General features: G+C 43.6%; 1 protein-coding gene across 3 annotated transcripts in view; it reads left to right on the top strand.

Moving 5' to 3' along the window:
• Window positions 1-14,553, top strand: part of LOC147205934 (zinc finger protein 536-like) — a 33,456-nt gene extending 18,903 nt beyond the window's left edge. The window contains exons 3-5 of one of the 3 annotated variants that reach the window (XR_015100816.1): window positions 2,043-2,834; window positions 11,829-11,904; window positions 13,935-14,063. Coding sequence is in view for 2 of the 3 variants with exons in the window: in XM_086110226.1 (XP_085966352.1) it covers window positions 2,043-2,834; window positions 13,935-14,170 (1,028 nt within the window). In the remaining variant the exon portion in view is untranslated. Of the gene's footprint in view, window positions 1-2,042; window positions 2,835-11,828; window positions 13,348-13,934 lie in introns of those variants that run through there. The other 2 variants (XM_086110226.1, XM_086110227.1) reach the window with 2 other exon arrangements.
• The last annotated feature ends 13,093 nt before the right edge of the window (window positions 14,554-27,646 follow it).

Raw genomic sequence — 27,646 nt, 5'->3', positions numbered from 1 at the left:
GTTGTTTTACTGCTCTCATGTAGGTTGGCAAATGGTTTCAGGATGCTGAAAGATGAGGTTAGATTTGTGTTTTTTGCATTTGGAGCTGACCGGCAATGTCATCGTAATTTAAACCGCAGAATAATTGAGATGTATAGAGAGCATCTGAAAGAGTTCCATTAAGCAGTTTGGATTTTTTTTTTCTCTCTCTCGCTCTCTCTTACTGGAGACATAAGGGCGTGGCGCTTTTAAAGCCACTTTCCCGCTCATGCACAACCATGATGATGGTCGCTGTGCACATTTCATGTAGAGTGACACCAAGCTAGATGCAAACATGCCCATATTCATCCTGTACATATACAGTAGGGAGGTCATCTGCACAATGCAAGATGATATCTGTATAGAGCATTACTATTGCCATTTTACATTAGAGTAGTTTTTGCCTCTCAGGTTATATGTATGATACATGCACGGTGTCTTTTATAAGGTAATACAACGCCACTTCTACCCCACTGAAACCGACAGCCACAATAATAAAAACACAGACGGACTGCTTTACAAACAAATCCAAAATCCGATGAAATTCATTTCAAGAGCTGCAATAAATACAATTCATTTACACACATACAATAATATATTGTTAGCTTTTACCGACACAGAGAGATATCCATTTTACAATAAGTTATTGTGGTTGTCCAAAGTAGTTTTCAGTGGTGTGAAACTGTACCGTATCACGCTGAGTGTGCCGTTTGTTCTCATTTGGCTACTTAGTTAAGCTCTACGAAAGAGTCACAGTTGTACCCCTGCCAAGGTGTCAATCAAAATTAATTCCAGAATATATTATCCATCTGGAATTAGATTGTGTGAGGTGTACCTAATGTCTCCGGGTCTGTGAGCGTGTATATGCACAGTACAAAGAGGAACGACTTTTGCTCAAGGACGGTGATATTTTATGGATTTCTACATTGCAAACATAAAAAAGAGAAACCCTCGTTTTACTACCGTTCACTGCACGATTGTAGTTTTTCTATTAAAGTTGGAAACAAAGTCGAGTGCCGACTTCAGATCATTAGATCTGGAGAATTACCTCAGGGTCACATCTCGAGGTGTATGAAATTGATATTTCTCTGGCGGGGATGAATCACTGTTGTAACTCAGATATTAGTCCATTAAAGAAGAACAATAAGGCATCAATATGCATGGAATTAAATTAATGGTGGTGGGTTTATCTGCCTATCCCAGACGCATCCCTAAAAGACACAGTATAATGTATGGCCTGACCTTCAAATGCCAAGAGAGTGTTGGGCAATAAACTGCCAATATTTGTGGCTTAATGGCGTTGCATGACTTTTACTGTAATTGGAATGGCAGCGAAACAGCTGGGCTGTTTAAAGACAGTATGAGGCCACCGATCTCTTATTCAAAACGGTCGCGGGGAAGTGTGTTTAACCCTGATGGGTGTTTCTGGGACCACTATGAAGATTACTCTGTAGGTAAACACAAGAAGCAGACATTATGACATTAATTTCGGATAATTAAAGCGCGGGGAGGATTAAAGCTTAAAAGGAAAAAGGCGAGAAATCAATCCCTCCTTCTCTATATTAATAAACATTTTGGAAGTGGAATGCAAAAATAAATTGGGTGCTAGTACATTGCGGTTAATCAGAGCCAGTCACATGACTGTGAAACCCATTTCCTGCCTTTCATAGAACAGGGCTCCCTCTCGCTTTCGCTGTGTCTACAAGCGCCACCCACTTTTGGATGTTTTACAATTTCACTCTTTTATTATTTCTGGAGGAATCTTGTTTAGTGTTAACATCTTTGGGTGTATTTATTGCACTCGGTGGTGGCATCCATACTGTAAAATGATGGATCACCGGAGCTGAAAGCTGATTACAAGCATGATTTACTGTGGGGCACCGCTTAAATCATTCAACTCAGCCCGGTGTGGGATTGTCGCATTTTTCATACTGGGAACAGTCGTTGCCACATGTGCCTTTCTTGGAACAAACTGCTTGCTATGCACACGCTGATTATGTGTTTGCTGCTCTTGTGTGCATTAGGTGACAATGTCTACAAGTGTCCACCCTCCTGTGACTACCCCGCCGTCGCTTTCCAGCTGGACCGCTACCACTTCCCATCTTGGCAGAACAGCAGGGATCTGTCCTCTCCACTGCAGGCCACCAGCAGCAGAAGCTCCAGCCCCAACCCGAAGCCGCGACCCCGGTCCAGGGAGGACAGGAGCCCCGTGAGCACTCACTTCCTTTCCCCAGACAGAGAAAATGCCCTGCTGGTCCCTGACAAGAATCCTGATAGTCCTTCTTCTGTTCACACCAACAAATCTCAGTATGAGCCTTTAGACTTGTCTGTTTCCTCTCATTCCACCGTGTCTCCTGCTCTGCTGGTCCAAATGTCTGGCGTCTTCAACAATGGGCTAAATCCACTTCAAAATTACTCCACCGAACTTGACGTGAAACCGGCGTACAGGTGTGATCTTGTGGGAATAAAAGCAGGTGTGGACAAACAGAATATAGGGTCAACAGGCCTAAGCGTTGACGGTCAAGATGAGAAATCAAGCCTTGAAGAAGAGCTGGACGAAGCAAATGAAGATGCAATTGAGTGGAAAATGTTGAAAGATGCCGGCCAGGCTGACGTCTTGGGGAAGAAGCATGACGAGATGGTCCCTTGGGCTTCAGCGGAATCAAACATGTCCTCACCTGAGAACCTGGCTCCAGATCAGATCAACACCTATCAGCAAGCTGGCTTGCTTTCGATCCTTAGAGCCCAGAAGAACCGAACTGGCACTCATAGGACCACCCTGAACGACGGGGGCGGCGTTAATAATGTAGCATCAGGTAAGCATGTACTCTCTGTTGGATTTGTGCTTTCCAACCCAACCAATGTGTCATGGCACAGTAGATTATGTATCCAATTTCACTTAATTGATCTGAAATTTGACGCTGGTCAGGAGCAGATTTTAATCAGACATGGCTCTATGCATCCCAAAATATATTTTTCATTTCAAAAAGATTTCACATTTTCAAAAATGTCTTTTTTACCCCCTAGCACTTGAGGTTTACTGTGAGTGTGAATGAATGAGTGTGTGTGTGTGTGTGTGTGTATTGCTGGTGTCGAGGCAAAACCTCATCACTGACAATTTAGTAAATTTAACAAATCCATACCATATGGAGGTGCAAGGTTGGAGTCCGGCTCCGGCCTTCCTGTGTGGAGATTGCAGTCTACCCCACCTACTGTCCGAAGACAGTAGCATACCCGCGGCATAAGCGATGAAAATGGATGGATGGATGGATGGATTGATGGATGAATGGCTAAAAAGTGTGAATTTGAGAATAAGCTCATATTTCCTGAGCTAGGTGAAATCCTTAAAATCTTTCTTGAAGATTTGAATGCAAGTGAATCATTTCAACACATTTAATGGAACTGATAACATTAAATAGTTTACTATTTCGTCCTGTTTTATTACTCACATCTTTGTGACGGCAGGCATCTGACGTGTCACAACGCACCAAGTTTGTTACTTAATTTTGGTCACCTTTTTCTAAATCAACTCTGCACATGCTCAGAAGGGAGACGGAATACTCCATTACACAAGGAGGAGCACTCAAAGTGACCATGATAGATTAAAAGCATTTTGATATGTTTTTAATTGAGTGAACGAAGACTAAAAACAATGACAATTGCTTTGAATCAAAGAAGACTTTATTAACCAGTTTGAGACGTTTGGGGGGCACTGAAAATTTGGACGGCTGTGTTTGCCTGATGGTAAGTCTACCACTGATTCCAACGAGTATTGTGACAGGCTGAACAATTATGTAGTTTTCCACAAGATGGCAACTAATCTGTGAATCGCCTTTTTCTGACATCTTTTGTTTGGTGCAGTGCCATTTTATTTTTTTCTCATATAAAATATGTACTTTGTTCTATGAAAGTTGCATACCTGTCAACATTTCGGAGCGCCAACCTGTATAAACTACCAAAAAAATCCGTATAAAGAGCAAAAAATCCTTATAACATACCAAAGCATTTTATGTCAAAATAACGGCACAGAAAAAATCCACGAAATTTTCAATGATATTTATTGTAGATCTCCATAATACAATGTCTGGTTAATGTCTAATCATCATTCTACTTAGTGGCATTACTGTGTTCAGAGTTGTATTCCGGAAATGAAATCATTCGAGTAGACGAGCACCGTTCTGGGCAAAAGCAAACGGAACTACCTGTCAGGGGGGGAAACAAAAAACGGAAATTTTCAGAATCCGTATGAATTGTGCGATACGGCCATATACGTAAAATTCACCACAAAATCCGTATGAACTATGGCTAAACCGTATGAGTTGACAGGTATGAAGTTGGGAAACAATGTCACACCATTAGCAGTACTGGCCTGAAGATTGATAGGCTGATACTGCCACCTAGTGGACAAAGAACTTCATTATCTGCAGTATTTGATTTCAGGAACACTGCAGAACTGCCTTGGGATTTTGATCAAGTACATCAAGTTTCCTGGAAACTGCCGGCAAATATGTTGCATTGTTTGTTACAAAACACTCCATAACACTGCTAGCTTTTCACCTCCGAAAAAAGAATATGGCAGCCACCAGTGTGAAAAGGATGTGTGTGTGTGTGTGTGTGTGGGGGGGGGGGGGTGCTTGTGTGCGCGTGTGTGCGTGTGTGTGTGTGTGAGTATCAGTCACGTCAGTTGAAAATAACGCACCAAACTCAATTCCTCTTTTTTTCTCCCGTGTGAAACTTCTAACTTATCAGAGCTAAGGAAGACTCAGGTGTGCCACACTGATTACCTCCACGCTTAAAGGAGTGATATAATCTCCTTGTATGATAGGTTACAAATGGCCCAAGCCAATTGAGCCCCCCCCCCCCCCCGATAGAGAGGCTTAAAGCTCTTGTGCTGGTGCGATACGCTTGCTGAGTGCAGATTTAATAATACTGTCTCTCAGGAGAGGGGATCCAACAGCTGGGGCCTTTGATATGCGTGTATTATGAGTGCAACATGATACACCTTCACTCCTCCCCACCTCCTTTTTATTCCAAAACCCAATATGTTCACGTGAAAGACGGGAAAGTGCCTGTCAACTCCATTAGGGATTCACATCTGTTCCCTTTCTTTATGATTCGAATAGCAACTTGTAGTTTTGTGTCATCCCGCACAGATGGTTATTATAATGTGGGCAAAAGGCATGTCTCCCCTTCCGCGCCCCTTCCTAGTTGTCACACTGTCATAATTGTACCGAAAGCCATTTAGATTTAAAAATGAAGCAAAATACGACTAACTCTGAGTTGTCATGTTTAAAATAGATGTATGGATAAAAGTATTCGGACATCTGGCCTTTTAGCTTTAAAAAAAGCACAACACGTCTACCCGATGCAGCTTCATAGTATTTTGTGCGTACAATAGGTCTTTGGTCACCATCTGGTTTGTTGTTTTAGCCATGCGTTGTATCATAAAACGCAAGTGTCATTCAATAGCCTCAAGTATTCTGTTTGTGCCTTCTCTGTTCGTTAATTATCAGACTATTTTCTGGCTCACGGAGAGCCACAAAGAGACATTTGATGCTAAAACTCAAATGTAAACATACCATCATGCATGCTTCAATGTAAAAGTGGCGACAGGAGAATTAGAGGTGGAGTGTGATGGCAGTTAACTCATTCAATCTCAGCCATTTTCACTGGGGCAACCCCCTCAATCCAAGCGTTTTACTGGATTTTGACTGATCTTGCAAGGCCCACAGAATATTTGGTTCTAATGCTATATAAACATGGAGCCTACCAAAATAAAGTTTGGACTCTCTTTTTCCATTCTTCAGCAATCGGCATTACAAAATGGCTAAGTTCCATGAAAATGGCGATTCCTGGGCAAAAAATGGAGAAAAAGAGCTTTTGGTAAAAGCATGCATTTCAAGCACGTGAGGCACCACTGCCACCTACTGGTCGCTTTTTTACATGCTTTACAATGCAAACGGCTTATTCTCATTCACAGATTGCATCAGACCCTCCTCCTCTCTATGACGCAAAAAAAAGACTTAGACGAATAAGTACGTCCTTGGTAGGCGGGGCCTAATTTTAAAAAGACGTATAAGTACGTCTTGTGGAATGAAAGAGTTAAATACTCCAGTATTTGAGTCCACTTTAAAAATTGGAGCCCTGTGGGGGGGTTTGACAGGTATGTCTCCACTGCATCTGTAGGAATTTCGGTCACTTCTTCCACACCAAACTTGCATGCACATGGTGGGGCTTAAAGACAAAGAATTATAATTCACAGGGAACCCAGTGTCAAATCACAGGGTGATCATTTAATCAAGAAGTGTGTTGCAATGCTTTTGCCCATATTCTGACGCACGGCAGTCACCTCCTGGAAGGGATTGTTTCAAACATTCCTCAGTATTCAGCAGATTGATTTTGTCTCATGAAGCAGATGTCAGAGCCACAATTAGGTGGCGTCTGTCAAACGGGACATTGAGACAGATGAGTGACATTGAGAGTGTGCAGGGTGTCCTCCAAAAGTTAGCAAAGCAGGTGGCCCAGCAGGCTGTCCTGTCTGCGGCATTGACCAGGTGGCTTTGTCATGGGGCTGTCTCCCGTTTGCCCCCATCCTTTGCGTACTGGATGGCATGTCGAGTGGCACGCTGACATATTGCCGGGCACACTGGACATGGAGTGATGCGTTTGCGCGGACAGCTCGGGTCGGCTCCAATGTGCCAACAGTGGTAATTGGCCAGATGGTGACCTCTGTTTGAACCTGTCTGCATGCTCATTAGTTTCACACGGAACAGAACCCTCCCTTGTGTTTTTCTCTGCGATGCTTTCATTTGACCACGAGATGGTACCATTTAACATGCTAAAAATTCACTGACTTCGAAAGCGTGCGATCATATTTCAAAGGCTCAATAGGGGAAAGTGTTTTGATAACGTGATGCCCTTGGATAACTTTGAAGCAGTTGACAAATGAACTGATAAAGCCCGGCCTCTCGCAGTGAATATGAGAAGATCTATACAGAAATGATTAAGAATGGAGAGAAAGAAAAGGCTCCCCGTATGAAAGGGATGAGTCATTATCTCATTGTCTGACCTCTGTGTTCCCTCCGTGGAGGGAGCAAGAGAAAAGGAACGAGAAAGATGGCAGTAGATGGAGATAGATGGAGCGACAGCGAGGTGAAAGAGGAGTAAGCGGCGGTGCTCCTGCCTCCACGAGCAGATGTCGTCCGAGGGCAGCGAGAGGGCAACGCGGCCCTCTTTTGTGCCGTGCCTCTCCTCATAGAGATAATGAAGGGTGGAGTGCTGGGAAGGATGTGCAGTCATCACTCACTGTCTGTGTGCCATCAGAGCTCAGCACTGTGTCATCCGTCACCATTCAGCTCCTCTGGCCCCCGTCGGCCCCGCCACTGTCATCATGGTCATTATCTCAGACACAAACACACACTCGCACGCACACACACAAAAATGTGCACTTGGTGCTGAGGCAGGTCATGATAACGCTTTTATCATTTTTGTTCTGCTGCCGATTCAATATTGCATGAGTCTCATCACCATCACCAATGTAGCTTCCCGCCCCACATATGTCTTTAAAAATTCAGGAAAAAACATCACTCAGCTTGAGTTACAAGATGACAAGATTACAATTTAAATGATGACTCTTAATAATATTGCTGCACATTGGCTGTGTGTAAAAGGCTCATTTCACTCATTTTATGTGCGCTAGTGTAACGCAAATGACAAATTATACATCGCGCTAAACAATGCCCAAAATAAAATCGATGTTTTAGAGCACAGATTTTCAATCTGCTCTCCCCTGACCACCACATGGTGTGTGAGAAACATAGTGGTTGAAGTCTGAAAGTAACATATTTGAAGAGGTCATTGCCATGGACAAAACAGTTATTCCATTAACTACTGTAAGGCTTCCAAAGTGTAATGAACCTAAATGGCAACCTAGGTGCTCATGCTTTTTTGTTTTTTTAAAACTTGTTCTTTTGCTAATTATTATCGATACTGAAGGGTCAAACAGACCCCCACAAACACAGAAATGCAAAAACATAACACATTTTCATTCTTGCCATGTTTTCTGGAATTTCAACCTGTAAATCTTTTTCAGGCTTGTTTGCCTAGAAAACACACACACACACACACACACACGCACACGCACACACACACACACGCACACACACACACACACACACACACACACACACACACACACACACACACACACACACACACACTTTATTTATTACAATTTACTCCATTTATTTTATCAAGTGGTTGCCCAAAATAAAATCATCTGCATCCAGATCCTCTTGTCTTGTTGTCTGGTTGAGAGGGAGGAAATTTCATCTGTGCTGTATGTTGCACATACAGCGCATTTGACAATAAAGTTGTGCTTGACCTGACTTGACTTGAATTGACTTGATTTTGCAACTACTTAAGGAAATCAATTTGAGGAAATTCAACAAAAACCCTTTTCAGCATCACAAATGTATAAAAGTAGAAAAGGACAATAAACATAAATACAATTAAAAAATGTAGACATCCACATTAAAAACACATGCCGAGGTTTGTAAAGCATTGAATGAATTCATACGTGAATTAATGCAAGCAAATAAACGGAATCATCTGGGGGCAAATGTTTTTCAAAGTCATTCACTATTCTTTTAAAAGCATCCACTGAAATCCATTGTTTAAGTTTGACGTTTTGTAATTGTTTTTAATCACCTTTTACAATGAAAACATATCCTTCACGATAAAATCTTTTGGATAAGATTGAGTTGAACCAAAGACAGACTTGTACATGAGCACATGCTAGGGCAGGGGTAGGGAACTCAGGTTCCTCGAGAGCCAAATCCTGCCTGTTTTAGATGCCTCCTTACTTCAACACACCCGATTCAACCATATCAGCTCATCAGCAAGCTCTGGAAAAGCCTGAAACGATCATGATCAATTAAATCAGGTGTGTTGGAGATCGTAAAAAGGCAGGATATGGTTCTCAAGTAACCGGAGTTCCCTACCCCTGTGCTAGGAATTAGTCTGCAAGTGGACAAAGGAAAGCATCCAACACAAATGACCAAATCACTGCGATGAGTTAAGGCTTTAATATTTTGTCATGAACTTCAGTGCCACATGATACGCTACGAGGGGTTGTGTCATTTAAAATACTGGAGTGTGTTGTGTCTTGTTACTTGCTTCAGTTGAAATGCAATTTTCCCCATAATATAGCCTACCGTCTTCTACAAAATCAGCATTGTTCCCCCCAGTCCCCCCCTCCTCCCCCTACTATTGGCATATCATCTCTCTTTCTGTCAGCACCTCACAGTCCCTCCTTTCTCATTTCCCCTCCAATCTATTTGTGCCTGTGCATGGCCATGTAAAGGGACAGGATCAGACGGTGTGTGTACATTGCGCGGCATAGTGTATGTGGTCAGTTTGAAAACTGTGGCGAAAAGCAACCTCTGAATAGAGGATCATGTGGTGGAGAGATGGATGGCTCCGATCCCACTGCTGTCTCCTCTAATTGTAAAATATTAGTTACATTAGACTCTGGTCTGTGATTAATGGAACTTATTTGGAGGTTGCCCTCTCCTGGACCTCCCCTCTTCTCCTTTGGGAGTGGGGAGGAAGACCAGCGGCTCCGGTAAGAAGAGGAGGGACAGCAAGAATGAAAGACAAGTGGGGCCTAATGTAGGCGTGAGACCTTTTTGACTCGTTTAAATCTGCCTTTCTGAGAGCATCGGTTTTTTAATTTTTTTTATTTTACACCACTGTGTCTGGATTTAAATCAAGACTGTAGACCGATTAAACTATAAAAAATGTGGGGGTTTTTTGTATTTTATGTCACATTTTATTTATTTTCCATTGTCATTGACTTTCGTTTCAAAAGTGAGCTCAGCAGTCAACGTTCAATTACTATTTAAAGCCCCCTTCTTTCCCATTGTACACTCCACACACACAAAACCTTGTACGCCACTCTGATGATATTCACATGTGTCAGGACTTATCCTCTTCTGACGTGTGTGTGTGTGTGTGTGTGTGTGTGTGTGTGTGTGTGTCCCCTTTATTGGCCATCCGGTTATTATACACTAGCAGATGGAGCATTACCTTTTATTGCACACACCTTCTGTGAGTTTTCCCAAATTTCCCCCTCAAAACACATTTTTATGTAGATGTAGGGCCAGTATCCAGCTTCCCGCAGCTGTCCGAGCTCTGATGATGAATGTGATCGAAAGGAAAAAGGGAGGAAGAGGCAAGTGAAGGGGGAGGGAGGAAGAATTTGAAAAAGGCTTGAGACGGCCCTCGGATTTTGGGAAGTGATGTCAAATGACATCAGCACATAACGGTTTACTGTAATCGTGAATCACTGAGAAACACATTGATGTGCGAGACAGACAGGAAAAAAGAAAGTCATTTCATGAGCTAACTTGTCCCGAATAGCACTGCAGTGAGGAAGGACACGTGTCCATCAAAGCACAAAGGTAAAGAAGTCATTCATTTAATCCCATTGCCACCTTCAGACTTTGGCGTCAAGCTAGTGTTTGCTGTACATTAAGGTCAGACGAACGCATGGAAGTGATTAACTGCAATGCACTGTTGTTTGTGTGGTTAAAGTGAACCACATCAAGAGGAGTGACTGGAGTTAAGTTGCACGGGAAAGACAGGAAGTTTTGACATTCCTTCCCTCTCTCAGCTACAGACGTCTGTCATTCCTCAACTCAACACTTGTGTTTGAATGTGTGTGTGTGTGCGCGCGTGTGTGTTTATTTATCTCAGTGTGTGTGTATGGTGCGTATATTTGTAGCAAGCAGGAAATGGGTGACAATGGATTAGAGAGGGTTGCATATCTAAAGTTCAAAATCAGCTCAAGCCTCCGCTTGACAACCAAAGGAATTACTCAGAAGTGGTCTATTTACAACAAACCCCTGAGTAAATATAATTAAATAATTGTCTTATAAATGTAATAATACAATACTCTGTATTAAATAATAAATAATAAACATGCATCAACTCAACTCAACTGTATTTATAGAGCACTTTCAAACAGCAATTTGGAGCAATTTAACATATGCAATAAACATCCATTCATACATCCATTTTCTTTCGCGCTCATACTCAGTTTGAAGATGAACTGGTTCCTACCCATTTAACTTTTAATCAAGAGATCAGCTACTCCCTGGACTGGTTGCGAACGATAAATTAAATGAATAATAACAAATGATAATGAACAAAAACAATGAGTATGGCACGGTGTGATAGTGGTTAGCACACATGCCTCGCAGTTCAGAGGTTGTGATTCTTGAAGACTCTAAATGGTTTGTAGGTGTGAACTGAACGTGGATGCTTGTTTTTTCTATATGTGCCCTGTGACTGTCTGCCGACCTCAACTCAACTCAACTCAACTGTATTTATAGCCTAGTTCAAGGTGAACATCGTCTCTCACCAAAAATCAGATAGGATAGGCTCCTGCCCACCCCCAGTGTGGTAAGCGGTGTAGAAAATAGGCTCGGGATTTTCCACCCACCATTGACTCCTCATTCACTAATTGATGACCCAGCATCAGGAGCAAGTGGGGGTTCAGTATCTTGCGAAAGGACATGGACACAAGGGCCAGGTATTGAACCCACGACCACCAAGCCATGCTGCCCCAGGTCGATGTATGAATGGAAAAAAAAAGGTCTAAAGTGTCATCTGCATGAGTCTAAAATTAGACAGTATATCCTGATCAAGGCCAGGTTTCTGAAGTAGGGGTTGCACTACAGCATGTTTAAAATGTGTGTGTGTGTGTGTGTGTGTGTGTGTGTGTGTGTGTGTGTGTGTGTGTGTAGGGGCTTCCTTCAAGAAGTGAGGAGGAATAGAGTCATAAGGGGACCCGGACGCCTTCAAGTCAAGTCAAGCTTTATTGTAAAATATGCTCTATGTTCATTTGGCAAACCACATTCTCCAAAAAAACGCCTCAAAGGAATTGCGGAACAAAGAATGTGGAAACGGGTCAAATGTGATATTCGAAACGAGAGCCCTAGCTGTAGCAATCTATTGCACATTTCAGAGGATGAGTCTGTGCAAATAGGCTGAAGTGCAGAGTCGATAGTTTTGACATGGATCGTGACGATTTGCCTTAATACGCCTTGACAAGTGTTCTCTTTTGGACTCATTTTGCTTTAATAGCAACGCAGGCGGTCTTTTAATATTGTTTAAATTTGATAAGAAACCTGCAGCCTGTCTTTTTTTTTCCAACTGCATTCAATTTTGTCGCATAATTGTTTAGCTGCACGAGTACCCTCATTAAACTGTGGCTCGAGTCTTACTTTTAGCCACATCATTTTTCAGGGAGCCACAGAATCCGATATATTACAGAAAGATGAGTGGAATCAAGAGCCATGTTCCTCTATGTTTCAAGGCGGAACATAGAGCTGATCAAAGGCATCAGAGAAGCGACTTGCAGTCGTGATCGGAAATCACATTGTCCAACACTTTCAAAGTTGAGACCGTCTAAAAGCAAGCACACGATCCAAGAGCTTGTAGCAACACCACTCGAGTGAAGCGCGACTCAGCAGTCGATAGTCCGCTCTATCTGCTGCGCGTGCGTCAGCGCGAACATGTACGCACGCGCGCGTCTTTTGGCTTCAACCAATTAGTGCTGACGCAACGGACGTAACACATCAAAGAGCTTTGATCTACGACAACAGCTAAGCTAGCCTAGCCACGACAACCAAAATCTCTTGAAGCTCTTGCTTTGTGAATGGGGCCAGACATGCACTACTCTAGGTAGAGGACCCCAAAAAGCAGGGAGGCAGGAGGAGCAAGGTGGACTGAGCAAAATATATGAACAAAAAGTGCTTGCAGGACTACACCGGAAAAACTAACTCAAGTGTACAAACAAAGTCCTGAAAACCACTGGAAACCAAAGACAGAAACAAAACATGACAGGGGGCAGCCACGCGTGCGCGCGCACACACACACGCACGCACGCACGCACGCACGCACGCACGCACGCACGCACACACACACGCACGCGCGCGCGCGCGCGCGCACACACACACACACACACACACACACACACACACACAGATCCAACAAAGACTGATAGAACCCAGGGAACTAAATACAAGCAGAGTGATGAGACAACAAGAAACATCTGGACAAGACAACGGGTCGAGGGAGCTGATTGGTTAAACACAAGGGACCCGGATGACGAAAACAGGCGGAGACAAAAAGGCCATGAGGGAACAAAACCAAATGTAATCGAAACAAAAACGTAAACACAGCCCCACCAACTTCAAAGGAGTTGATTCGCAAGACTGCTCCCACAAAAAAATTTTTCGAACCTGGCAAGGGTTTAGAGCATAGGTGTCAAACTCAGGTCCTGGAGGGCCGCTGCCCTGCATGTTTTCCAAGTCCCCCTGTTGCAACACACCTGATTCAAATGAACAGATCACCAGCAAGCTCTGCGCAAGCCTGACATTGAACCTGTTCATTTGAATCAGGTGTGTTGCAACAGGGGGACTTGGAAAACATGCAGGGCAGCGGCCCTCCAGGACCTGAGTTTGACACCTATGGTTTAGAGTTTGGACAGAATGTCTTTATTATATTTCTAAATGAGGTGAGAACACCGTTTGTCCAACATCCTTTTGCAGGGCAAGGCAACAGACTACACTGACCGGCCACAATATCAGGTATATCTGCACAGTCAAATGAAATCCATTGCAAGCTATGTATCAAATTCTGCCTTTACAAAAGACAATGCCACTCAGATGTGTTTGACACTGCCAGACAGGGTTATACTCAGCATGTTTGTTATTGTGAGCGCGCAACTGTACTGCACCACACTGTAGGCTGCTTCGATTTACCAAGTATTTTGTTGACTTCTCCGACATAGCTTCCAGACAAAACTGTAGATTAATTTGTTCAACCTTCTTCTTTCCCCTTCCCAGCTCGGAAGCCATTCCCGTGCAAGTATTGCCCCTACAGTGCCTCCCAGAAGGGCAACCTGAAGACGCACGTCATCTGCGTCCACCGAAAGCCCTTTGATAACAGCCTGTACCCCGACCGCCGTCTCCGCCGCTCGCACACGCCGCATCGGCTGTCCAGATCGCCACCGAATATTGCGGAAAACAATCGGGCTGTGGGGAAAGAGTCGATCAACGCCGCATCGCTTTGTGGGACTTGATGTTGTTGTCATGGAAACCACTGATACAGACAGTTAGGATTATTGCTTTGCTAAGAACGACCGAGACGTTAAATTAAAAGGAGAGATTATGCACTTTCTTATGTTCTATAATAATATAACACTTTTGGGTGTTCACACACAAAGTACTAAACAACTGTTCTTTTGCTTCTTTCCTCCTTTGTGGTTCCTTCAGACAGATCTTACAGTAAAAAAAAGTAAGGGTATTTTCAGCTGTGTATTGTGGGATTACAGATCCCGTTGAACGGCAAATGTTTATGTACATTCCAGTGTTTCTTGAAGATCCACAGTAAGTATTTATCTGTAGCAATGAGGTTGCATATAATGATAATAATAATAAAGTCCACTGTGATGTGAACGTGTAACAATAAGAAAAAGTCTGTTTCATTTTGACAGCTAGTCTAAACGCATAGCTTGTGTTTGCACACATCCATCAGTTCAACGCTCGTCCAGTCGGCAGAATGTACCCTGTCGGCCCAAAGCATTTGTTCCCTCATCCAGTAAATAACCTGCGTTATGTTATTTTCTATTTTCTAAATATCACTCCATTTCCCTTCCAGTCCACAAGTCTTATCTATCTGTCAGGATACCGTGCCAGATGTTAGGGCTTTCGTGGCAGCAGATGTAATGAAGTAGAATGTTGCACATCAGAGCTTCCATTTGTTCTGGATTCCACTCCAGGGAGAAAGGCTCTCTCACATATAATTATTGCCCATTAACTCCAGTGCTTCATGCCATGGTGCTGGAACAATGCTCAATTAAGGGGAACCAAAAAAATGGAGAAAACTGTCGAGATTCACAATCAAATCTTTGAAAGAAAACATAAATGAACGTAACTGCGCTCATGTTGTGAAAAGAAAATGCAGTCCACTCTTGTTAAATATGCCCGCAAAACCGCTGCCATTTGTGGCCATTACCGGCATATGATCCACTATGCCGCCGCCTGCCGTGCCAACATTCCACCCGTACCCCGAGATCACCTTGGGCAGCTGTGTGCCTGTTCACATGAAGCCTCGTAGCCGCGGTGATGTGACTTTGACTGACAGTCGTCCCGACAACTCCATTCAAGCGCCACCTGCTAGCTGTCAATCAGGACGGCCGTCCCGGGGCTATTGATGGCGCTGTCAGCCTGTGTGAGATGTGTCTGTCAAAGCCCACCCACCCTGCCACTCTGTCTGCCTGCCTGGGCCATCTGACATTTGTTTACTGTCCCGCTTCCAAGCCTTCTCCTCCCTTTAAGTGCACACTTCTTTCAAGAGACAGCTCGCCCCTTAATCCCTGATCCAATCACAGATTCTTTGGCTCGGGATCACCATCAGCCACTTTTTAGTGATGGAGTGCCTCCGAAACACTTCCGCAGGTGACCCCCATCCCAGCTATGCCGCATGCCATCCTGCTCCTCTCCTCCTCCTCTTGCTGTTCTTCCTCTGAGCTGCTCATTCTTCCCTTCATCTGTCTACCTGACAGGTGACAAGTTCTGGTCCTCCAGCTGGCTGGCTAATCGGAGGCCTGTCAAACCTGTCAATACTTCTGAAGCGCGCCAGGACCAGCACACCTTCCAAGTTTGACCAAGGACACTGAGTTTTGCAGGGCTCCAATCGCTTTGAGGGGAACTCAGTTGATTGTTCCCCTCGAATAGGCTGCTGGATGTGGGTGTCATCCTGTCAAACCTCCTAATTAGGCACACCATCCCTTAAAGCAACACCCTTTAATTAATACTGGGGACTAATTATGACTAATAGTGATGAATGTTTAACTTGACGTCTCACTACTGTAGCCATTGTTACACTCGGCTGCACTGTCGTCTTTCCAGCTTGCTGCCATGTTGGCGATATGGGAACCTCTTCAGTGGAATTCAACCGAACTTTAGGGGGAAAAAAAAATACTGCTAAATTTGTACAAAATGACAAAGATTCAAAGGTCACACATGACATCGGAAGACATCAGTTTAGTTAACTGCACGCGTGTGTTCGCTTTTTCAATTGCTTTCTGTGTTTCTTTGTCTGTGATGATTCCGAAGAAGGATTGGTCTCAACGAGCAGTGTTGAGACAATCAAGATTAAGAAGACTCACATTGAAAGCACAAGACTCCAGCATCGCCACTTGTCACTTGTCATCAAAGACAAAAGAGACACAATATGAATTTTTATTTCACCTTTTGAAACAGCTCTTAGCTGCCTATTAAATATCGGTGGCACACTTTCATCAAAAGGATCCCTAACTACACGAGGTGTGTCAAAAAAAAAAAGCAAATGGCACATGAAGTCTTTGTAATCGTGCTGGGCCAAACTGAAGGGGAAAACAAGTCGGTTGAAATATATCTTTTGTGACACCAGTACTGTAACTTTTCGGACACTCCTTGTAGGACACTGAGCACACTTTTAGCCCATTTCGAGGGAATGGCCCTCCCTCATGAGGGTGAGCCAGCCCTCTTTCCATTCACAATTTGGCAGGTGGGCAGGCAGTTTAACCATGGAAAGGATAACGTTTTCTTAAGAAAAATTGTCTTGAGATTTGAACGAATTGGAAAGCTACCGACAGGTTCTGCTACACAGCACGATTCTATCTTTGGACTAATATTTTGTGTCAGAAAAAGTAAAAACTGGGATGGCCTACACATGTCATGCAATGAGATGAGACTCACCTTGACATTTTGCCAAGGACGACAACCTGGTATAAATCAGTAGATTTTCATTCGCACTTAATCATATCTCAGTAAAACCTCAGAGTACAACCTAATTTGTTTTCTAACTTTGTGGGACGATTGAGGAAGGAAAACCCATTCAATACCTTTGGAATGAACAATAACAGCGATTGTGAGTCAGGCCAGCTCTCTGGTCCAACATCATTGACAAACATCTAAAATGCCGGCTGTACTTTTGTCCGTATAGTGTAGATCAACGAACTTGTCTGGCTGGCTTAATGACTTCCTTTCCTTCAGAGAGTCATGTTTTCTTTTCTTTACGATCGCCCTGTTATTATCTCCTCATCAGAGGCTCATCTGCAGATCATGCTTGAGGTCTTTCTCAGCCTCATGGAGATAGACGGGCCATGTTCGCCTAATCAGCCTCAATAAGGAAAGGAAACAGTTTGACAGGTCAGGTAATGAGAAGTAATGAATCACTAATCACAGTCTCCTACAACCCTCTGAGCACAGATGAAAAATTAAAGGTAATTAGCTTGCGCAGTTGTGAAAACAATATTCAAGTTGGCACCACGTGGTACAGACCTCGCAGATTTGCTGGGGCCCCAACGTGCATCATCACCATGTCGCGGTCCTATTATGAAGCTGTTACTGGAAAGCTGGCTGGGGTGTACGTAAAGGGAGGTTATAAAATGTCTCACATCATTTTTCCATTCCGGATCTTTCTAATGAAAGCAAGGGAAAACAGCTTCCCAAATCCCAAAGAAAGTAACACGGAAGAAGAGCGTCTAGGAGTGCGGCGTGACTTCACACATAGTCCCACTCCGGTGTGGAATGTAAAGTCATTGAGAGTCATGTGGTCAGCTGTGCAGAGCAGCATGGCTCCTGCGCTCGGTAGCGGAGTGAAGAATGCTTTGACACAGCCTGTGTTTGACAAGGCTGCGTGAGACTCAAAGTACAGGATCCAGACATGGGCTGTCAGTCAAAGCCAGCCCATCTCCCGGCTGAGACGTGCCGGTTTAGTCACACTTACAATGGAACTAATAGGCGTTAACTGGAGCAAGGCACACATATGGGCCCGCTAGAGCCCTGTGTCCCGAGGCTGGGATCGAACGAATGCCAAGGAACATAAGCCCGAGATATAAAAAGAATTACAAGGGAACAAATAAAACATGGGGATTATGTCAGTGTGGGAAATGGAGGCATTGTTATTCTGCATGCGTGCCGGCTTGCCTCTCTTGTTTCAGTTTCTATGGCCTTTGGGCTGCGGCCCCGCAGTCCTGCACCTGCTCGGACGATCCCGGAGCTTTAGAGGCAGAGTGAAGATGAGGTGGTGGAAATCAAAGAGGAAGAAAGTGGGACATCGCGGTCCGATTGAGACCAGATTGCTATATGTGTTGGTGAAATGCTTATACAGGACGCACACAGTGACAAAAAGGTGGCAAACCCACCACTATGCCGGAACATAGCAATGGTGCAACAAATATGAATAGAATTGCCCAAGTACTTTTCTATGTGGTGCAGTGGTACACTCTCCTGACTTCAGTGCAGGTTCAGTGACGGGGTGAAAGTGTGAAGGAATGGCTGGCTATCTCTTCATGTGGTCTGTGATTAACTGGCGACCAGCCCAAGGTACAGTCTGGCTTTTGCCTGAAGTCAGCTGGGGGAGGCTCCAGCTCCCTGCAAACCCTGGTGGATGGATAGATTTCTCCTGACCATGAAACACATTTGCGTGACCACTTCGTTTAAAAAAAAAAAACCCAAAATATATATATATACATACTGTGTATATATATATATATATATAAAGAGAGAGAGAGAGAGAGATGTATTTCATTGGTTATCTTGATGTGGTAAAGTGCGAGTGCATAGGTGAAGAGTTGAATGGAAAAACATTTGCCCAAGAGTAAGGCAAGACCAATGGAGCTGAACTGTGACAGCACAGATAGTCACGCAGTCACTCATTGAGGAATTAACCCCAGAGTATAATTCACAAAGTGCAGAATTTATACACTCATTCAACAGCTGAATCGTGGCTCTGCATTAAATATATAATACATATTGGAGCCAACGCAGAGCAGTCTGAAGAAGACCATTTTTGTTATAATAATAATAATAATACATCACATTTGCATCACTTTCATAACACTCAAGGACACTGTACAACCAAGAGCAATAGTAAAACACAGATAAAATAAACAAAGAAAGAAAGATTTAAGGCGGGTAGGCAAGTCTGAATAGGTGGGTTTTGAGCTGGGTTTTGAATATGGAAAGAGAGTCAATATTACGAATGTTGGGAGGAAGTGAGTTCCAGAGTTTGGGGGCAGAGCGACTGAAGGCTCTGCACCCCATTGTACTGAGATGGGCAGAGGGTAGAAAAAGGTGGAGGGAGGATGAGGACCTGAGTGAGCGAGAGGGGAATGGGATTGTTCCATCATTACGGAGCCCGAGTGCATAAACGAAGCTCCATCTAGTGTTGGGTTTATTCATAGCCAACAACCATCCTCTGCCCACAGTCAAAAAGTTCGACTCTCAGGCCTGTCTGTTTGCATCTTTTTCTCTTATTTGTGTTTTCTCTGCGTGCACCGTCATCCCCCCACTTTACACTGACATGCATGTTAGGTTAACCGAAGGTTCCAAATTGTCCATAAGTGTGAATGTGCGCTTGAATGGTTATTTTTCTACATATGCCCTGTAGCGCCCTCAGGATGCGGCATGAATGACGACACGAGGGCGCTACATTCCCTGTGACTGACTGGCGATCAGTCTTCCTCACCTCTCAGTCAACATCAGCAAGAATAGGCTGCAGCTCACCCATGACCCTAATGAGGAAGAAAGAGTGTTACAGAAAATGGGTGGATGGATGTTCAACCGAAACATCAAGAGCTGCCCACCCGCTTGGATCGTGTCATCTCTCTAAATTCCTCTCATTGCCTTTCCTCTCCTCATTCTGCTGAAAATACCCGTCTCGCATAACAAACAATTGCACCAAAACTCCATTAAAATCACTTCATGGGGATGTGAGAGTGCCTCAAGTTAAAGGCTGTAATTGAAAAGCGTTTGACAAACCGTGCGACACACCAAGGCGACAATAGACAAGCTGTGATTCTCACTTGAGTTATTCTGCAGGAATAATCAGCATCATTTCACGGCGCGCCCTTTACAACGTGCTTGAATAGTACGTCAAATGCTGATTCTCACTTTTGTCGGCGCTAATGGACTTCAGATGGATACACGCCCCGATAATAATTTTCTTCTTCACAGTATGAGTCACGGGAACCTGTGCGCCCTTTTTCCAATCATCTATCCACTGACACTGAATCTCAAATGAAATGATTTGGATTATTTGGATATGACAGGACATCAACAGAGACGCCTGAATAACACTTTCTTGTTTTTTTTAACATGCACATGACCAAGAAGTGGAAAGCCTGTGTGGCAAGAAGCCCCCGTCCACTGATGTGAAGTGACAGGCACATCCTTGACAAACACACCTGTCATTGTTCAAGTCACATCACATTTACACTTCCAAAGATGGGAGACAATAGAAGTGCGCAGGTGTGGTGTGTGTGTGTGCGTGTGCGTGTGTCATAAAGTTTCTTGAGCCCTTCAATGCCACTTTTTAAGGACAGACACTGAGCTCCAGCTGTTCTGCAGGAACATAGCCAGATCCTCTCACTGGCGATGTTTATGAAATAAGACATCTGGCTATTTATTTCCAAACATGCGTCAAGAATGGATTTAATGTGCCAGAGCCTGCTGACCAATGCTCTGTGTCACACAAGCTCCCCCCGCCCCCTCTTTTTTGGGGCGATGGGGGCAGGGGGCCGCGAGTGGGGACACGGGGAGGGGGAGCAGGCTGCAGCAATAATAAGCAGATTTTAATGATTTACTATAAATCAACCACCGAGGGAGGCCTCCGCTTGGGGAGACTGAGGGGGATGACAGCCCCTGACTCACACACCTCGCAAATGCCTTGCTGATGATGTGTGTGCACTTTACATCGTCAATCACTCACGCGCACACCCATATGCACTGCTTTTAGAAAAACAAGCTTTCAACACACGTACACAGGTGTACACGCACGTATGCACACACACACACACACGCATATGCACACACACATGTTTCTTGTCTCTAATGTCTCCTCTGCTGTGGCAGGGGACAAATCAATCATGAGTACAGAAGTTCAAGGGGGTAAAAGATTGTCTGCTCCCTTTTTCCCGATGCTATTGATCCCATTTTACTGGCATCATCGCCAAGCTGTCTCACAAACTCTGGGACGGCGATGGATTGAAAGAGGATGAGTGAGAGAGAGGTTTAGGTGACATTCATTGTAATCTTAGCCCCCAACAGCCCGCCAGCCTTCTCCTATAGCACACAGATGAATCCCGTAACAGTGGACGTTTGTTACCTAAGCAAAATAGAATGACACCCATGGGCTTTAACTTCATTCAAGGATTCAAGGAATTCAACACACATTTCCACCTGATATGACACAAAATAGGATGATCCCAGATTAGCCCAGCAGGTCGCAAGACTTGTGAAAATAAAAAAATAAAAGGGGATGTTTATTCACGGTTTGTGTAAATGTGTATAAAGGTGCAAATGCATCATGGTGCTGATGCAGCAGAAACATAAAAAGAAAAAAGGCAGCAAGTGACACTGATTAAAGCTGTGTTCTGTTTTCTCCCATCTAAGTGTTCCTTGCTCTGCTGTCAGAGTGTATTCCAAACAGTCGAAAGGTGTCGTGCCATCTCCCGTCCCATAAATTTGATGACTTGGGAGTCAACACATGGCGACAGCACGTCTTGAAGGGAAGCAAGCAGAGTGACGCGGAATGTTGCTCAGAACGCTCAAAATGTGGAAAATATTGATAAACCCACAATTCTCCACAGAAATACGCGCCGTCTTTTCTTATCTATGATTTCTATACATGTTTGGGGAATATTGTGTGTAAATGATGAACTGTTTAGTTTGAGAGCAATTCAGACGCTCTCTGAGGAGCTAAGAATAACATATTGCAAAGGGATTTTTCCGAAAGCCATTTGTTTCTGTTAAACCTCTGGGAACTTTTTAGATACTGTCTTAAATGCCCAACAAGTTACATGACCAAATAACGTTTGCCTCCTTGCTTACAATTATGAATCCTCTGAAAAGGCGACACTTAAACAGCGACATCACAGTAAAGGTTGATTTTTTTTTTAAATTTCTTTTATGATAATTGATGAATGATGAATCACATTAAATACACTGTGTCATTGCAATACAAAAAAGGCCAAATGAGAAATGGCACAATGGTATTACAAGTTTTAGGACCATCCATCCATCCATCCATCCATTTTCAACACCACTTATCCTGAACAGGGTCGTGGGGAGTTGCTGAAGCCTATCCCAGCTGATTTATGGCGGAAGGCAGACTACACCCTGAACTGGTCGTCAGTTGGTCGCAGGGCACAAAATAGAGACAAATGAACGTTCGCACCCACATTCACACCACTACTGAGTTGAAAATGACCCCACGCTACCCGCACACAAGTCTGGCGTGTGTACCACTACGCATTCAGTGACATAGTGTTAGGACCATGCTGGGAAATAGAAAATCATTTTTGTGGCAAAAGTAAAAAAAAAAAAAAATATATATATATATATATATATATATATATATATATATATATATATATATATATATATCCATCCATCCATTTTCCGAACCGCTTGATCCTCACTAGGGTCGCGGGGGGTGCTGGAGCCTATCCCAGCCATCTCCGGGCAGTAGGCGGGGGACACCCTGAATCAGTTGCCAGCCAATCGCAGGGCACACAGAGACGAACAACCATCCACGCCCACACTCACACCTAGGGACAATTTAGGGCGTCCAATCAGCCTGACATGCATGTTTTTGGAATGTGGGAGGAAACCGGAGCACCCGGTGAAAACCCACGCAGGCCCGGGGAGAACATGCAAACACCACACAGGGAGGCCGGAGCTGGAATCGAACCCGGTACCTCTGCACTGTGAAGCCGACGTGCTAACCACTGGACTACCGGGCCGCCTATATATATATATTAACTTCCAATCTAATATAAAAAGTGCACTGTCTAGCTGACCGGGCAAAAGGCCAACTACACCCTGAACTGGTCTCCAGTCACTTGCAGGGCACATCTAGAGACAGACAACCATTCGCACTCATATTCACAATGTGACTGAATGGGAACTGAACTCACACTGTATACACTGAAGTCAGGTGAGTACACCATCAGCAATTCTATCTTATCTATCTATCTATCTATCTATCTATCTATCTATCTATCTATCTATCTATCTATCTATCTATCTATCTATCTATCTATCTATCTATCTATCTATCTATCTATCTATCTATCTAAAGAGAGGTTGCAACCCAACACCAAGTGATATTGCCAGTATGAATCCATATTGATGATGAAGCTGAAATTGTTTACCTTCACTTTTACAATGCAAACATCAGGCGATGATTTAGCTCAAATCCTTCACCACACTATAGGCATCCGTATATCACCGGCTGCCTGTCAGGCTGTTTATCACATTATGTTTATCATGTTATGATGATGCACAAGTTTAATTACGGATAGATGGATGCTTCATCTATCTTTCCCGTCGCTGACGTTTTGATTAAAATGTTTAAAGGATTATCCATAGTGCTCTTATTTGTGTCCTTGTGTTTGTCTTTTCAACTTTCATCCACTCATCTGATTTATTCCCTTGTCTATAAATAAGTAGACAGGGTCCGTGTGATGGATTAGACTGTTGACATTGTACCAACTCCAGGTAAACAATTACTATTCATGCTTCATCGTCGCAGGATCTATACCAGGATGCTGCCACTTAGCGAGGGACAAAAGGTTAGATTGCAAGCTATTGTTCGGGATCTGCTCACAAATGTCATTCCTTTTATATTACACCGTAATTAAAGAAAACGCAAAAGTAAGGGTGGCCTGCCAAACATCATGGCACGGAGAGCCTTTTACTTTTTGTTTTCACATCGGCATCATATCACCGACTGCGAAGTATGACTCCATGTTGGAAAGCCCAAACTGTCGTTTACGGCCACATCAGTCACTCCTCATACATCCTTCGTTGTTTATTCAGAATTCAGTGTGGCTCCAAACCTCGGAGCCCGTGGGCGGGATCCTGCTGTGGTCATAACGCTGATAGGAGCCATGAGTCACCGGGATAAGAAAGCAAGCGAAGACCGGGTTAAATCTTTTTTTCGGTGTGGGCGCGCGCGCGTGCGTGTGTGTGTGTGTGTGTGTGTGCGCGCGCATTACATTGTGGTCCTACATCTGTCAGAGTGTGATTACAGTGTTAGGAGTTTATGAGACAGTCTCTGTAGCAACAATTATTCATGTCCCTCAGGCCACCAGAGTGAAAGGCCTTTCCCAGACAAGACTGGGAAAAAAGAGGATTAGGGAGAGTACTCGGAAGACGTGTGACAGAGGAAACTATGCTGTATCATACTGACATTCTTCCCCATAAAAGGTTATTTATCCTTTGCTCAATCAGATAACTAATTAGCCTGTGTTTTCTTGTATTATGACTGACGGAATGAAATGGAAAAATATTGCTAAGAATCAAGTTTAAAAGCTTGTGAGACAGATGAAGGAAGAAGAATGTTCAGACGAATGCTGCGATGCTCTTGATCCCGAAATGCTAAAACTGCGGTTCTGCAAACTAACACCAAAGCCTTCTTGAATGAATACATCTCTATGTCAGTCAATCATTTCATGCATCATACTCACTTTGATTTCTCTGTGTCTTTAAATTAAATAAATGTTTGTTATTATGTTTACTTTCTATAAGTAACTCAGTCAGTCAGTAAAATGTATGAAACTCGGTTGACGGGACAGACACTAAGAGCTCTCAAGTGTATGAGAACAGTTTATTCAAGCCAAAATAGAAAACACCACATAAAAAAAAAAGACTCACAAATAAGACTTATGGTGAGATGTAATTTGCAATGAAACAAATCAATTATTGTGATAGCCTTAGGTGTAGGAGAAGTGTTTAAAAAGTAAAGTCATAAGATCCATTTTAAAGTTTTTAGTTGAGTCTGCAAACCTGGCTGTAAGTGACTGAAAGGAGAGGTCAGCACGTGTCTCTCGGTGAGTGTGCGGGACAGTCGATAGATTAAGAGTGCAGTGAGCAGAGGTGCGAGAGTAAATTAAATCACTGACAAGGGGAGGGGCAAGGATTTTGATCTGGATCTTGCACTAAAAGATGCCAGTGAAAGGGTTTCAGAAAAAAAGGTGAAATGAGAGCGTTTCCTGGAATTAATGAGTAACTAGACATGCTTCTGCGTTTTATACCACTTATCCTGTTAAGGTCAGGGCAGTGGCTGGATTATCCCATCAGAATTAATGCTGAATAAATGTGAGAGGTGGGGGAGAACCTGAATTTATCACCTGTCAATCACAGCGCAATTGCGAATGGCTCAAGTCCTCGCAACAGTGAGGCAGGCATGCGAACCACTCTGGCACCATTTTGCCCTGCCGTTAAATGTGAAAATGTAAACATTAAAACTTAAATGAACCATATTTTGCAATGTACTTATGTGTGCCATTACATAGTTGTTTGATTTGGCAGTTTTTGGTTGTTGTTGTTGTTGTAAATTGGTTTTGATAGGGACAGGAAAGTCTTACCTGAGAGTTGCACGACATCAGTGTGTACCTCAAGTTGTGCCACAACATCCTTCCATCCATGCATTTTTTAATACGCTGATCCTCACGAAGACCCCGGGCATCCTGCAGCCTATCCCAGCTGTCTTCGGGCAGTGGGCAGTTGCAGTTGTGTCCACCCTGAACTGGTTGCCAGCCAATCACAGGGCAAACATCGTCAAACAACCATTTGAGCTCACACTCACACCTAGGGACAATTTCCAGTGTTCTATTAACCTGCCATCCATGTATTTGGAATGTGAGAGCAAACTAGTATACCCGGAGAAAACCCACGCGGACACGGGGAGAACATGCCAACTCCACACAGGGAATCGAACCCTGTACTTCTGCACTGTGAGGCGGACGTGCTAACCAGTTAGCATTATTATACATACACACACCTGTCAACTCATACGGTTTAGCCATAGTTCATAAGGATTTTGTGGTGAATCTTACGTATATGGCCGTATCGCACAAATCATACGGATTCTGAAAATTTCCGTTTTTTGTCCCCCCCCCCTAACGGGTAGTTCCGTTTGCTTTTGCCCAGAATGGTGCTAGTCTACTCGAATGCTTTCATTTCCGGTAACTTTCCAGTAAATCACGTGGTTCCTAGTTGAAACCTTGTTTTCAACTAGGAAGTCTGAGACTGTGAAAGAGTCTTCAGTGTTGTGAGAAAGGTTCACACAGATTTCCGAAAATCGCTTGCACCAGAAACCCTGACAGCATTATTGCAGTGCAAAGTAAATATGAATGGATGCTGTAACTTCGAGCCGATGGGTCAGCATTTGGAATTGGTGAAAAAAGTAACGCAGGAATACAACTCTGAACACAGTAATGCCACTAAGTAGAATGATGATTAGACATTAACCAGACATTGTATTATGGAGATCTACAATAAATATCATTTAAAATTTCGTGTTTTTTTTTTCTGCCGTTATTTTGACATATAAAATGCTTTGGTATGTTATAAGGATTTTTTGCTCTTTATAAGGATTTTTTTGGTAGTTTATACAGGTTGGCGCTCCGAAAAGTTGACAGGTATGCATACACAGTCTGCTGGAAGAGTAAAATATCCATTTTATCTGTGAGTATCGTTTTATGCTCTGTTTGTATGCTTAGAATTATTGTACTATTTATGCTAAATTACTTTAATCCTTCTTTTGTGTCTTGTTTATATGTTAAGCAAGTAGACTTTCTGTGGACATTTTATGGTTTGATTGAACATTTTTGTGTTTAAATCAATGTGCACTGTTAATTCTCTTGCTCTATGTGTCAGTTTTACAGTCAACTTCAATTTGGCACTTGAAGCAAGCACGCTTTTCTACTTTTGAAGAACTGTTAGCAAGAGAGTGAAAACAGGTGCCAAAGAATATTTAATATTGTTTTAGAAACCTGTGTTTAAAGCGTAAGGGAGGGGTAAAACTGGAAAAAAAAAAGATCTCTTTATATTGTTGATTTTCACCCATTGGGAGTGGGTCTGAAACATATCACCTGTGAAAGGTGATATGTTTCATCAAAGGTTTCATCAAAGGTTTCATCGACTTTGCGGCAGCATTTGATTCAGTTGACCGGGGTGTGTTGTGGATGATCATGAAGGCTGACGGGATCCCTGTGAAACTGCTTCAGCTCATCCAGGGATACTACCGGTCAACCCGAGTCCGAGTGCGGGCCTACGGCAGCGAATCAGAAACCTTCGAGGTGCGGTCGGGCGTCCGACAAGGCTGCGTGCTCTCGCCAACCTTATTCAACTATGCCATCGATCACATCCTCAACACTGCTCTCCATGGCTTTGAGGGTGTGAGGGTCGGCCGAGATGTCGCAGTGTCGGACCTGGCATACGCAAATGACGTCGCTCTACTTGGAAACACGTTTGAGGAAGTTGAAAACGCGCTGATGAAAATCCATCGAACGGCCCTGACCGTTGGAATGCGCATCAATGCCTCGAAGACCAAGATCATGTCCTCCCTCACCAACCCAGCTGACCAACGGTCGCTGTCACTGGAGGGCGTGACCCTGGAAAACGTTGACTCCTTCACATATCTCGGCTGCTCTGTGGTTCCGTCGGGGCAAGGAGAAGCAGAAGTCGTGCATCGCATCGGGGCCGCCAGATCCGCC

Source organism: Hippocampus guttulatus, chromosome 4, assembly GCF_054856545.1.
Source record: "Hippocampus guttulatus isolate MCC_2025c chromosome 4, RoL_Hgut_1.0, whole genome shotgun sequence".
In the NCBI taxonomy this organism is placed as follows: domain Eukaryota; kingdom Metazoa; phylum Chordata; class Actinopteri; order Syngnathiformes; family Syngnathidae; genus Hippocampus; species Hippocampus guttulatus.
The sequence above is the reverse complement of the archived record's forward strand: the minus strand, read 5'-3'. Positions and strand labels throughout refer to the sequence as shown.